At 35.4% G+C, this 12,523-nt stretch overlaps 2 protein-coding genes across 2 annotated transcripts; both read right to left on the reverse strand.

Moving 5' to 3' along the window:
- Positions 1-1,496: 1,496 nt before the first annotated feature.
- Positions 1,497-3,812, reverse strand: LOC118062896 (RING-H2 finger protein ATL22). The gene is made up of 2 exons (XM_035076768.2): positions 2,398-3,812; positions 1,497-1,961 (listed from the first exon to the last, which is right to left on the reverse strand). The coding sequence occupies exons 1-2, from the start codon at positions 3,134-3,136 to the stop codon at positions 1,807-1,809; spliced, it is 894 nt and encodes a 297-aa protein (XP_034932659.1). The 5' UTR covers positions 3,137-3,812; the 3' UTR covers positions 1,497-1,806.
- Positions 3,813-5,337: 1,525 nt separating this feature from the next.
- LOC118062898 (deSI-like protein At4g17486) lies at positions 5,338-12,240 on the reverse strand. Its single transcript, XM_035076773.2, has 5 exons — positions 12,038-12,240; positions 11,462-11,712; positions 6,995-7,282; positions 6,528-6,608; positions 5,338-5,832 (listed from the first exon to the last, which is right to left on the reverse strand). The coding sequence occupies exons 2-5, from the start codon at positions 11,625-11,627 to the stop codon at positions 5,684-5,686; spliced, it is 684 nt and encodes a 227-aa protein (XP_034932664.1). The 5' UTR covers positions 11,628-11,712; positions 12,038-12,240; the 3' UTR covers positions 5,338-5,683.
- Positions 12,241-12,523: the final 283 nt, after the last annotated feature.

The following is a 12,523-nucleotide window of genomic DNA, read 5'->3' on the forward strand; positions in this document are numbered from 1 at the left end:
AATCTTTAGTGCATGAATTCCATGTTCAAGTAAAAAAAATAAATTATTCCACTTTAAAGATCTCGTTCTAAGAAAGCTTTAAACAACAAAAAATGTAGAAGAAAATGGAAAGTTAACACTCTAATAAGATGAATCTTACAAAGTTATTAGTTTCATCAAGACCAACACGTGTTATTTACATGATAGAGAGGGGAAAATCTTACCCTATGCATGAAACTTTGATCATTTTAAACTATACAACCAATAAATTGCAATAACATTGTAAAAATTACAAAAAATAAATAAAATATTGGCTTTCATGAAATTATTTTGGTATATTCTCCTAACTAAATACCTTGTTCAAGTATAAAAATACGAGCCCTTCGACTATGAAAAAACATCTTGTCTAAATATAAAAGCAAAATCCTTTTATGTATAAGGGGGTCACCTTTACTAGGTATAAAAGCTAAAAGATATTTTAAATAAAAAGTATTTTAAACTTTCCCTAAAATTAAAGTTGATTGAAAACCATTTAGGTAGCTCATAACCACTAACTTAGATATCGGAAGGTTTCCAAAACCTTCTTCCAAGGGGAATGATTTTACAGATTTACGTACAGCTTCAACAACATCATTTGTCAGCATGATCTTCAGCCATCTCACCTATAATTACTTAGAAGCTTACTTATCTTTGAGGATTTCGAACCTTGTCAATGGGGATTCCATGATCCCTCGATTGTTTATCCCTATGATGAGAGACTGGTTTGTCAGATATGGTGGAAGTGCATAAAATTAGTGGAAATTGTTGGTGGCTTCAAAATTCAGTTGATGAAAGATCATTTAAAGTGAGTTTGGTCTTGAAGCCGTAAAGTTTGCCAGAGGAACAAGCTCAGGTAATTTTATATAACAAGAAGGACTTCTTAAGAGATCGAGTAACTACGAAAAGAAATGGAAGCAATCGAGCAACAACGTAAGCATTATATAACATACATCAATTCTGAAACAACAGATATAATGAAGCAGTGCTTCAGTGATGCTTTGGTAATGAAATGGAAGCCTGCAGCTGACAGTCTGCTTTAGATTTGATGCAAAATATATAATCCTTCTAGCTCTCACTAGCCAGAATACTCGTCTGATTTAAGACAATTTATTGTATACAGTTACAATCTTGGATTATGAGCCGGCAAGGAGGGATTCCAGTTCCATCAGGTTTTTCTTTTTCCTGCTTTCATTCCTTCATCATGGAAAAATGGTTACAGATCAAGGAGAAGAATATCTCAATTGTTATCGTAAGTAAGCAAGTTTTAAGAACCTATTCACTGTGATCATAGAAGTGGAATTTCCATGTCAACTTCAACAGAGAAGCCTGTAAAACAAAAATGATAATCTTGATGTGATAAGGGAAATAAGAGAGATTCTGGTGGCTATTTTGAAAGGACTTTGTGAATTGGATTTCATAATAATTTATCTTTTCCAAATCATAAATCTTACAAAACGAAACAACTAATGCAAGTGAAAAAAAAAAATAGAATTCTTATGCATCATATTTTAAGAGAGAAAAAATATTATCCTAGTCTATTCCTTCTGGTTTCCACTACAATATTCCACTGTAGACTATTTCTAACAAGATTTCAGGACTTGATAGTACAGAATCTGCTTGCCCTGTGATGACTTGTGTTTTCATTTTACAAGCATATCATGGTAAGCCTGTTCTACTAGAAGACATAACAACAGAGCTCTACCACTGTTAATAATATCCTTCTGAAATCTCAATCTTTAGAAGTTGTCTCGAGTATGTAGGGGAGCAAATCATTCAGTTGGATACTTCCTACAGTAGATTCTCATTTTCTGTCTGTTCATCAACCTTCTTCGAGTTACAGATTTTTATGCTTATCATCATTGTTGTCACCACAAAAATACATAGCAGAATGTTCAAGATCATAGACACAGCTTCACCAGACAATACATGCGCAATTGAAAAACCTGCAAAAGTAATTAAGATCTGGATGTTAAACTGATCTCCATATCAAATTATGTATATAAGTTGCTTCTGAATAGGGCAGCAGAGGACCTAAGTGAACAACAACAAACCTAAGGATTTTAATTCTCAATAATGAAAAAGAAATAAGTACACGCATAATTGTGAAAAATGTGTGTGGATACTTGTTAAAAATTCCTAAGTACGGGAAAGGTGGACCACTGCTATGATATTTTAGAAAATGAGTGCTCTCTCTGGTACCCAGAAGGAAACTTCATGAAATACCCAGAAGACTTTTCCTAATCTTGTTTACAATTCAAAGTCATTGTCAATTTGATCAACTTGTTCCAGGCATCAGATTAGTAACCTCTTAGCAGCACCATTCGGCAATGACTAGTAGCTAACAGTGATCCAAGGGCTAACAGAAGATTATGACTTTACCTTTATCCAGTGTTATGTTGGGACAGCCTGATTGAGATCCTGCTTTGGACTGGAACACACATGAGCCTACTTGTTCTTCAAAATCTTTGCGCCCAGGCAAACTCCAAGTTAATCCAAGGCCAAAACTGTTATCAGCAAGATAAGGACTGTATGAAAATGGAATGGGAATAGCTTTCAATGGTCTGCAAGAAACTGGAATGGGCAACGAAGATTCGACTGTGTAAACATGATGGCTGGAACCACTCAAGCATGAAACCTCATCGAAAGAAGGCGAAAGCCTGGTTGAGCAGTTGAGGTATATAAAGTTCTTCAAAAGATAGTAATACTGGAAAGGTGTACCGGAGAGGTTAAGATTAAGAAAGACTTCATGGACACAGCTTTTGGGGTCAAGAAGACTGAGTTTTCTGCTATCATAAGAGATGGATTTCACAACCAAGGGTCCATAAGTTGGGAAATGAATCATGGTGGTGTTATCTCTGCAAACAAGTTCGAAACCAGGATTACCACAGTGCTGCTGGGGTTGTCGGCCTAAAGCTCGGAATGGGAAACGGATATCAGGACCGCCGTGACTGCACTTAACCATTGGACAATTGGATTCAAAAGCATTTATGGTTAGAAACATGGAGGAGAAGAGGGTAAAGAACATAAAAGCATCCATTGTTTGTAATAACAAAGACACAACAGTTCGACTGGTTCTGATTTCTCCCCTATACAAGTCACATAGAAAGATCTTGCACATCAACCTTGTCTGATTGAAATGTTAGCCTATCAAGAAAATATGCACTCCTCACTATAAGTTAATTGCCTTCCAAATAACTTGTTTCCTGGTAAATTCTCGCAATGGAAGCTATACAAGATGGAAAGAAAGTATTATAAAGTTTGTTTCCAACTCGTAAGTGTTGGGAAAACTACCTGGAAACAACTTACTTTTAATTTTCCCACCCACGCAGCACTTTTCTAGAGGACTTTCCTGCCTACCAAAGAACTCTTCTGAGGTTATGGAAAGGTTAATTAAGAAGAAAATAAGAAAGTGTAGGAATATTTTAATTTAGAGTGAGACTGCGCACTGCGAGGTCTTAGTCATGGAAGCTGTAGCCGGCCCCAAGTAACATGATTGAATTGTTGGGTTTATTTACTTTCTACTTTTTGTGTTCCCCTGCTTTTGGTGCAGGAAAGCAAGCAACGGGCTGCAAGGGGAGTTGAAGAGGTTGCTTGGGACCCAGATAATAAATCTGGGCGTGGAAACAAGATAGAAGCTCCAGCGTTTGGTGATCTAAAATCGAGGCAGTGGCCTCTGTTTTACGGAGTCTTGATGGTGATGAATGCAGAATTTCAAAATCATTTACTGCAAATCACTTTCTGCTGCCTTCCACTTGTCTCTCTTCTATCCTCTCGAAGACTTCACTCGTAGGTCTTTCCGAAGAAGATGACTTTTCATTCTATTTCGCTAACATTTACGTGATTTTGACCTTTGGGCGCATGCTCTTCACAAATTTTTTTCTCCCAATTTGGAAGATTAATTCTGAACAGTGCATTTTGTTAACATTTACGTAATATTCGACTTCTTCGTAAGATTCTGAACATTATTAATTAATTGAAATTAAAATAAATGAATAAAATATCCTGACTTGCAATGCACCGTGAATTGTAATATTGCATTGCGTTATTTGGTTTTTTTTGTTTTTTTTCATTTGACTTCTTTTAAAAAAAAAATGATATTATTTAAGGTATGGAGAATATAACTCAATTTTGTTGATTCAAAATAATCTAGACTTTTGGGACCAAATTGAAACATAAACAAATTTTCAACCACTTTTTTATCCATACCAAGGACTAAAAGGGAAGATAAATTGGCATGTATAACACACGTGCAAACACGTGGGGAAAGTCATTACGCAATGGTAGCACATGTGCCTTCCTTCGAGATAAGAAGAGGGTCTTTATCGGTTTCATTTGAATCGTCTCAGTGGTGGCTTTCTTTTGAGGGATTCCCTGGTGGGTGTTGAGAAACTGAAATAAAACTTCCATTTATTAAATTACGGCAGGGATGGTTCTTTAAATAATTGACTAAATAATGGTTTCGGTGTGGAGCTGTCTTCACTGACATGAAATTCATGTTATGCAACCTCAATTAGGTTATATTAGATTAATTTTTATTTCTACTATAAAAAAGTAATAACAACATTTAAATATTTTTTATATTAAAAACTAATTAATTGGACTCATTATATCATGGGTAATGATATGGTATAACTTTGAACCAATCTAATCAACCAAACAATAACAAGAAAACTCTCCATTAGTTTAATGAATTAATTAAAAGATTAAGTTGAGAGAATTTTTTCTTTTTTATTTTCAATCTCTTAATTATATTTTTTTTATCAATCAATAAAGTTATTTTTTAATTGGTCCAATTAGCCCGATCATATAAAAAAAACTCTCATATAATTTAATTATAAACTAAGCTAGACAAAAAGTTCATCAAATTTTTTTAATAATTTTATTTTTTAATTTCATCTTTATTTTTTTTTATTTGATCAACTAAGTTGTTTTTGAACCAGCCAACTTAATTAGATCATATTAAATCAACTTTCACATAATTTAATTTTTAAATTTGAACTAGAAAAAATTAGATTGAAAAATCTTGATATTAACCTGCTACACTAGGTTTAATAACAACATCAAATGGTTTTTTATTGACTAAATACTTTTTATGTTTTTTAAAACTTGGACCCGCAATGTTGAGTTAGCATGTGAACTAGTATAAACTAAACAATTCTGATAATAATAATAATTTAAAAAAATCAATTTCGACCATACAAAGTAATTGAATGGGTCATCGAATCTCTCGTTAGATTTACATTCTATTATATCAGCCGAACATGACATTTTCACTTGCATCATATTTCATGTCAGTTCCAACTTAAAACTTGCCAGAGCAAAAACAAAAAAAAAAACCATTGGGTAATCCAACAGTCACAATTTATGAACTACCAATGCGAGCTTCTTTAGAAACTGATATCATATATCAGCAGCCCATTGGGGGTTGTTTACTATGATAGTGCATAAGTTGTATTGGTACAAGATGCTGAGGAATAGCCATACCTTCAGAATAATCACAGGCACTAGAGAAGTCTGAAGCAAGATCGTCACATGCCAGGACACATACACTAAAGTACTCAGATAATTCAGCCAAGACACATTCTCCGGTCTACCAAGATCATACACTAAAGTACAAACAATAGAAAGATCCAAGATAGAAAGAATAGGAATTGCAGGACAAACCCTATAGGAGTTCCTTTGCTAGCCTCACTGGTTTCTCCTTTAAAAATGCAACTTCACCATTTGGTGCAGTGAGCAGATGATGATTTGAACCCTCTTCTTCACTACCTGCTGTCGTAGATGACGCAACAGATTCCAACCCATCATCATCATCTGCATTCGCATTGGGACCAAGGTAAGAAACATGTATCCATCAAAGCACCAAACAACCACATGCAGACGTCCCCTCTGGACTCTGCATGCAGCACACACCGACATAGAAGAGCAATACCCCTTCTTAACATTCAGAGCACTCATTGATGGGAAATCTTAGAGCTCCATCAATTGAATGAAAATGGATTCCCAACCTAATACCTATATACACGCTGTTCTATACATTAAAGGCCGCCTATTCAGGTAGAATAATTAAGAGAGCCATGCACGGTAAAATTCCTAATATCCATGATTCATCAGTTAAGAAAAAAAGTCACAACTAGTGAGATGGCTAGAGCAATCTGCAGCCTGCTGGCAGTTAAACCACATATTTTCTTTGTTCAAGCATGGTGCACATTCTTATTATGATCCATTATCAGCAAAGAAATGCTCCTGGGGTCTTTCTGATTTATTTTACCAGGATGTTACTGGGGTGGCTCTACCTCTATGTCACATCTAACCGTTAGGTTTTTTCTTGGGTTTTGATCCCAGTTCTACCAGAAAAAGAAGTGATCAAGAATACACAGTCAATTCGCTTTGTTGAGGAATACAACTTTAAATAATGCCTTCATCAACTTGGACACCCAGTAAGATAAATTATCGTGCAGATCTTGAACTAACAAAGGGAAGAAACATGATTAATGGAAGAAAATTACCAGAATATGTTGGATGATCAGGAAGATGTCTAACTGCTGTGATCTGTATGCTTTCTGGCAGTAAGCAATTACAGAAAGAACCTGAAACATCAAATAAAAGCTCCTCGATCAGACAGGGAAATATTAGAACTGGACCCCAAAATCCAAAAACAAAGAGCTGAGAAACTTAGCAGCTAGGCTGCTGCCGACATTTGAAACCACCATATAACTCATATATTATTTACAAAAATACAAAGCAATGCTGGTTATTCACAGTTATTGATAACGCACAAACATTGGCCACAAATTCTGAATCCAGGTCTGACAGATATTCCAACAAAGAGTCGCATTTAAAATTGCACGCTTTTTTCATCTTTTTTTTTTTTTTTTTGAAAATAAGTTATCACTTTTGTGTGCAGAGTACTAGGCCTAGAAAATCTCCAGTGAACTAGAAAGTAGCTTCTCATATAACATGATATGCGACTAACCTAATCGAGCCATTCGATTTATCCATCCAGGAATAGGCTTTCCAGTTAATTGCTTACAGACTTCATCAGTAAAGTGGTTGCAATTCTTGGCAATCAAATGGTAGGTGTCTCCATGATATTCTGCAGAAAGATGTTCCATGAATGACCGGAATTCTGAACGAGACATGTTGGTGCTGCCCAATAACACAGACCGTCGAAAAATGAAGCCTGGACAACTTCTTGGCTCCACCTCAAACACCCCACTGGTTGGGTACTCATGGGCTCCAAAGCCATACTCCATACCATGCACTGATTAAAAGATCAGTTGCAACAGGTTAATGCACATAAACTTCCAAGATAGAGACGCTGAAGAAAATGACAGGTTGATTTATTATTCACACAGACCTGATTTTAGAGTAAAACAATCATTGAAATTGGAACATTGTGATGGTTAGAGAACATGGATTTAGTGTCAAATAAAATTCAGGTAGTGCTATTAAGGATTATCAATCACCACAGCTGTTATAGCGATATTTTTAGCCAGTTACAAATTAAAACAATTTGTTGTTGTTTTAGGGGTTTGAGAGCACAGCTGTTAGTACCTAGACTTCCGAAAATATCTTTCTCCTCAATAACAAAAATGATAGTGATCTTTCCTGTCTGACGACTTGCATATAAATAGCTACAAATAGCCACAGTCGATAGTTCAGATTAGATATCTGCCTAATGCTGATAATATAAGAAACACAAGAGAAGCAAGCACAAGACACCTATAAGGTTTAAAGGTGTCTTGCAGCTTGCATCTGGAAAAATGACCACGCTAATCAAATATGATGAGATGTGATAAGCTGAGATCTGATGGCACTGCCTTAAAAGCAACCATAACAGCGCATTATAAGGACATTATCATGCTTGTAGATGAAGTAGCAAACTCAAACTTGAGGGATCTTGCAATCATGATAATTCTAAGTTAACAGAGCTTGAGTGGTTTTCACATAGCCCTGCCTGGTAATCACTTGGTTCCCTACGTAACTGATGTCAGCTATTAGGCAATCTGTCCCAATCCTGCACCAAGTTAGCAACTAAGCACAGCACAACACCAATGATGTTGACAATAGTGACCTTGAATTATCACATCCAAAATAAGTCATTCAAGGAAAAGGAGAGTTTCCATTATCTTGCAAAAAGAAATTCATATCTTAGGATCTCACTAATGAACATCTAGAGGAAACTATCCTAATTCCAGGAGTAATTTCCTTTTAACTCCAGCTGGAAAAGCTTCAATCAGGAGTTACTTGTCATTGAATGGTTGAGGCATCTTACAATGGGAGAATTCCAGCTATTTCTCTGGACAACTCAAAATATGATTCTCAATTTCTTATCCCTTTTTCAATTCTCATGTTAACGTGTCGTTTACATCTCGAGTGTACTATGTTAATACAAACAATGTTAATTCCACACAAGAAGAAATAGATCATTTGATATTCTAGACAGCCCATAGAAAATAAAGACCACAGCATAGCACAAAACCTTTTACAAGCACATTTTACTCAAGTGATATGATTACATCTCTAGGTTCTAACAATCTGATTACTCCTAATAACAATCCATTGATACTGCTGTACTATGAACCCTCCAAATTGGAACACCAAGTTCCCTTGACCTTCAAACTTAGTTTGTAATTTGTTTTAAGAATACAGCATGAATACAAAAGGGAATGCAGAAAAAAGAAGGCTGTTGGGAACGAGTTTGACAAGAGGAGAATTGGGTCCATACATGCAGTGTACAGCTAAAGCTTCACTAATCTCACATATAGTTAGCTTCTATCCAATCCAGCCAGCAATCCTCTATCATGTGAATTCGAAAAGATGTTAAAACTCACCCACAAAAAGGCAAACATATCAGATAAGAAATATGTTTCAATATTGCAAATGTTTTATCTTATCTCCAGCAGCACTATATTAGGTAAATCATCCTAATACATGGAGAAATTCAGACCATAAAACATAATTTCAAGCCACCTTTAAGTAGCTTCTGATAAGCCTTCCTCAAGATGTCTCATGTATTACCATTTTCAAGGGTTTCTTTCAGGTAAATAAAGTACCAACTTCTCCTCAGGCAGTTATAGTTCTCCTAAAAAATCCTTAGACAATCAAATAAGTAAAAGAGCATCAAGTTACTGATATTGCAATTCATAATCCAAGCAGTACACATTTAACAGCTGCTGTGAGATAAGTTTGTTCCTGATAGGAGATGAAATGCACTAGATCTGAACATCCTAAGCTACAAACTTTGTTTTAAATGTTTAATGTTCAGTTAGAGGTGGTGTAGAATGAATAGTGTTTTGGCTTTTTTCTAACCAAATGTCTGCTTTTGTTACGTCAGCCTGCTTTCACAATAGAAATAAGAATTCCATTTCAGTGAAATGGTGACCTCCAATATTAACCACAAATATTTGAAATTGATGCTAATTTTGATGATATAAAATTTTATAGAATTGTTGCTCAAAGGCAAAATACCTCTTTCTTTCTGAATTGGTTAGAGAAAAATCTTTTTACGAGGGAAGGCTATATAAAACCACCTATGCACCTTTGATTTTGGCAAGCAATTTGCCCCATGAGTTTGCTCCATTATTTTCATTTTTGCATTTAAATGAAACTCCCTGAAATAATACCTACACACTTAATGAACATCCCATGATGCACTGAATTTCATGATTCTGGGTTCAATTATTTCTTTTGGCAGCAGTAGTTACCTTCTTCATGAAATCACATCACCAATGTTTCTAGCTTTTGTATTTAACACGCCAATTAACTTTATGGGATAAAAAAGAGTAACGGAGAAAAATGAGTGGGCAAACATTTTTAGTTCAAATATAAATAGTGGCAGGGGGATGCGTAAATACAGGGTAGTTGCTTATGCATAATGAAATTATGAAGCACATCACAAGTTGGTTTCCTTGCAACTTAATGCAACAACCATTTTCTTCAAAGCTGCAATAATCTCATCAGAGTTCATGAAAATATAAATGTTAAGAAAATTATTTGCTACAAGAGATTTGAGCATTTGGATAACATTTTTCTAAATTTTACAAGATCTAATATAGATGAATCAAACTTTCTTTTCTACATTACATTTAAAAGTTGAAGGAAAATTATCTAAGCAAGGGAAATCTTTCACAATCAGCATTTTCTTTCTCATGCACAATCCACGATGCACTATGGTTTCACTGTCTCGCACAATATGGATTTTCCAAGGCAATTATTTAAGGTGCTTGTGTGTTTCTATAGTCCTCTGGGAGTGAAATCAATCTTCTGTGAGAAAGGAAGCTGTGTTTATTTTTCTGTTTGTGAGAACAGCTCTTGGGCCTTGGAAAAGCTTCCAAGTGAGCCAGCGTATCATAAAATTCTGCTTCTTATCATCTCCATCTTCCTTCCTTCCTTCTGGTTCATTTGCCTCCCCCCCTCCCTCCTTACAGTTATCGTGGGAAAACTAGTTTTCAAATAAAAACTTAAGGATGTCTCAAGAGTGGCACCATCATAATTCCCTTACAGTGGAAAATGTTGCTTAGCAAAATCTTCTTAATAATCTTGTTTCTAAAAGTTAGCCTATTTCCACATATACATGGTATCAGCATCAAGTTCAGAAAGAGTAGTTCATCCTTCCTGCTCATAGTTTCTGCCAATTTGGAACTACCACTAGCAGTTTATGAACTTGTGGACCGTGGAAGGGAATAAACTAGCATAAATCTGCTCCTTGCTCCTTCTAGATTTAATTTAGTGAAGAAATGAGTTGTGTCACATGTGCAGGGTGATTATAAGAAATTTTGGATACTGAATTTATCCTACCAATGAGACGGGAATTATTCAATCTGCATCTGTAAAGATAGATACTTTACATTATTGTTAAGCAATAACTCTTTTGAATTAAATAAACAAGAGATTCCGTTGATTACTTTGAGAAGTAGATGCCATCTTAGCCACTGTGTTACTGCATATTGCATCTCTATGATCCATATCCAATTCATATTGGCCGGGGAAAAAAAAGGTTTGATGGTGATAAATGCGACAATGCATCATAGTGATGCATTTGTTCATGTCTCGAGATATCAATGACTCTTATGTGCAGGAATACTTCATTCTTCGGTGATCTGCCCTATTGCTTCTAGTCTTAATCCTTTAAAAATGCCAAACTCTTCTGACTCGTGATTCCCTCATCATGACCTTCAGTCTACCTTAAAAAGTCTCCAGAAATAGAATTTTTACCCTAAAATACCCTGTTACCAAAAGCAAAATAAAAAAATCCACGCAGGTTGAACAATGATTATCATTTGGAGTTTCTATTAATGCACAACTATCAAGCCAAAAGTCCACAACCTAGAATACTCTCACCAAGCAAAATTCAACTAGAAATGCCAAAATCATGCAGATTAAGCAGCAAGAAAGAAAACAAAATAAGTCTATCATCTATTACCTTTCAATTAATTACCTTCAATACCGGAATGGAAGATCCCGAGGCCAAACCAATAAAGGTAGTTATTTATAGGTGTAAGATCATAGATGTTAACATACAAATTCACGCGACTGCTCCCTCCATTACTCTGCTCCTTCTCCGAGCTTGAGCATGAGCTTGAACTCAAAGGAAACAACCGCATTGTTTGCAATCCACGATTCTTCAATTTACAGTCCAGATTTTCCCTATCACAAACTCACCATCCTCTAAAGCAATTCAACAGAGTCCTAAGAAAACAGAATAACACAAAAATTACAAGAAATTGAAGCGAGAGAAAAAAAGGTTAATCAAGCTGTTTGGTTGCTGTGAAAATTTAGAGTGCTTAGTTTTTAACTCTTTCTTGCATTTTCTCGGCAACCAACCAAACAGAGGATATAAAGAGAGAGTTATGTGCAAGTAATAGAAGCGATCAAACCCCAGCAAAAATTGAAACTACAAAAAAACTATTAGAAAATAATTCAATTGTAACAGAAGGAGGGGAAGAAAGAAAGAGACGGCAGTGTTCATATATATATATATAAAAGCGCAGGCAGGGAGAAACAGAGAGCTTACGAGAGATGATTATTTTGGAAAATGAGTCTCTCGGATCGGAAAGTGGGAGGGAGGGGGTTGAATCACTTTCCGCTGTTGTTGTTTTTCCAGGGAGGAAAGAAAAGGATTTGGCCTGAATGATTAGAGCTTCTATTTAATTAAAGTTAGTTAACTATTATTACTATTATTATTTAATTAATTAATTAATTATGATTAGCAGTGTCTCCTACCTTCATTTAAAAAAAGCCAAAAACATTCCTTAACTCTGTATATGATCACACAGGCCAAAAGGGATGCCTGATCAGTTTCACAGGGACCCAAACGACAGACCCAAGGACAGGTAAAAAAAGTTAAAAATAGGTCTTATCTTTCTACCTTCCAAACCAACAATTCAATACCGCCACTTAAATTGATCTCAAAATTCTTCTAGCTACATGCCAAACATGTTTGTCATTATTGACTTCACGGCATTAATTAATTCAATCATTAACAATTATTAACAAAAAA

The sequence above is a fragment of the Populus alba genome, chromosome 3, assembly GCF_005239225.2.
Source record: "Populus alba chromosome 3, ASM523922v2, whole genome shotgun sequence".
Taxonomy (NCBI): Eukaryota; Viridiplantae; Streptophyta; class Magnoliopsida; order Malpighiales; family Salicaceae; genus Populus; species Populus alba.

What these genes read in the sequence shown, in the direction of transcription:
- LOC118062898 (XM_035076773.2), bottom strand. Translation starts at nt 11,627, where the DNA reads ATGCGGTTGTTTCCTTTGAGTTCAAGCTCATGCTCAAGCTCGGAGAAG. An exon ending in AAATCGAATGGCTCGATTAG is followed by an intron (nt 6,609 to 6,994) that starts GTTAGTCGCATA and finishes TTGATGTTTCAG; the next exon opens with GTTCTTTCTGTAATTGCTTA. An exon ending in TGATCATCCAACATATTCTG is followed by an intron (nt 5,833 to 6,527) that starts GTAATTTTCTTC and finishes ATGCGAATGCAG; the next exon opens with ATGATGATGATGGGTTGGAA.
- LOC118062896 (XM_035076768.2), bottom strand. Translation starts at nt 3,136, where the DNA reads ATGTGCAAGATCTTTCTATGTGACTTGTATAGGGGAGAAATCAGAACC. An exon ending in CAACATAACACTGGATAAAG is followed by an intron (nt 1,962 to 2,397) that starts GTAAAGTCATAA and finishes TTACTTTTGCAG; the next exon opens with GTTTTTCAATTGCGCATGTA.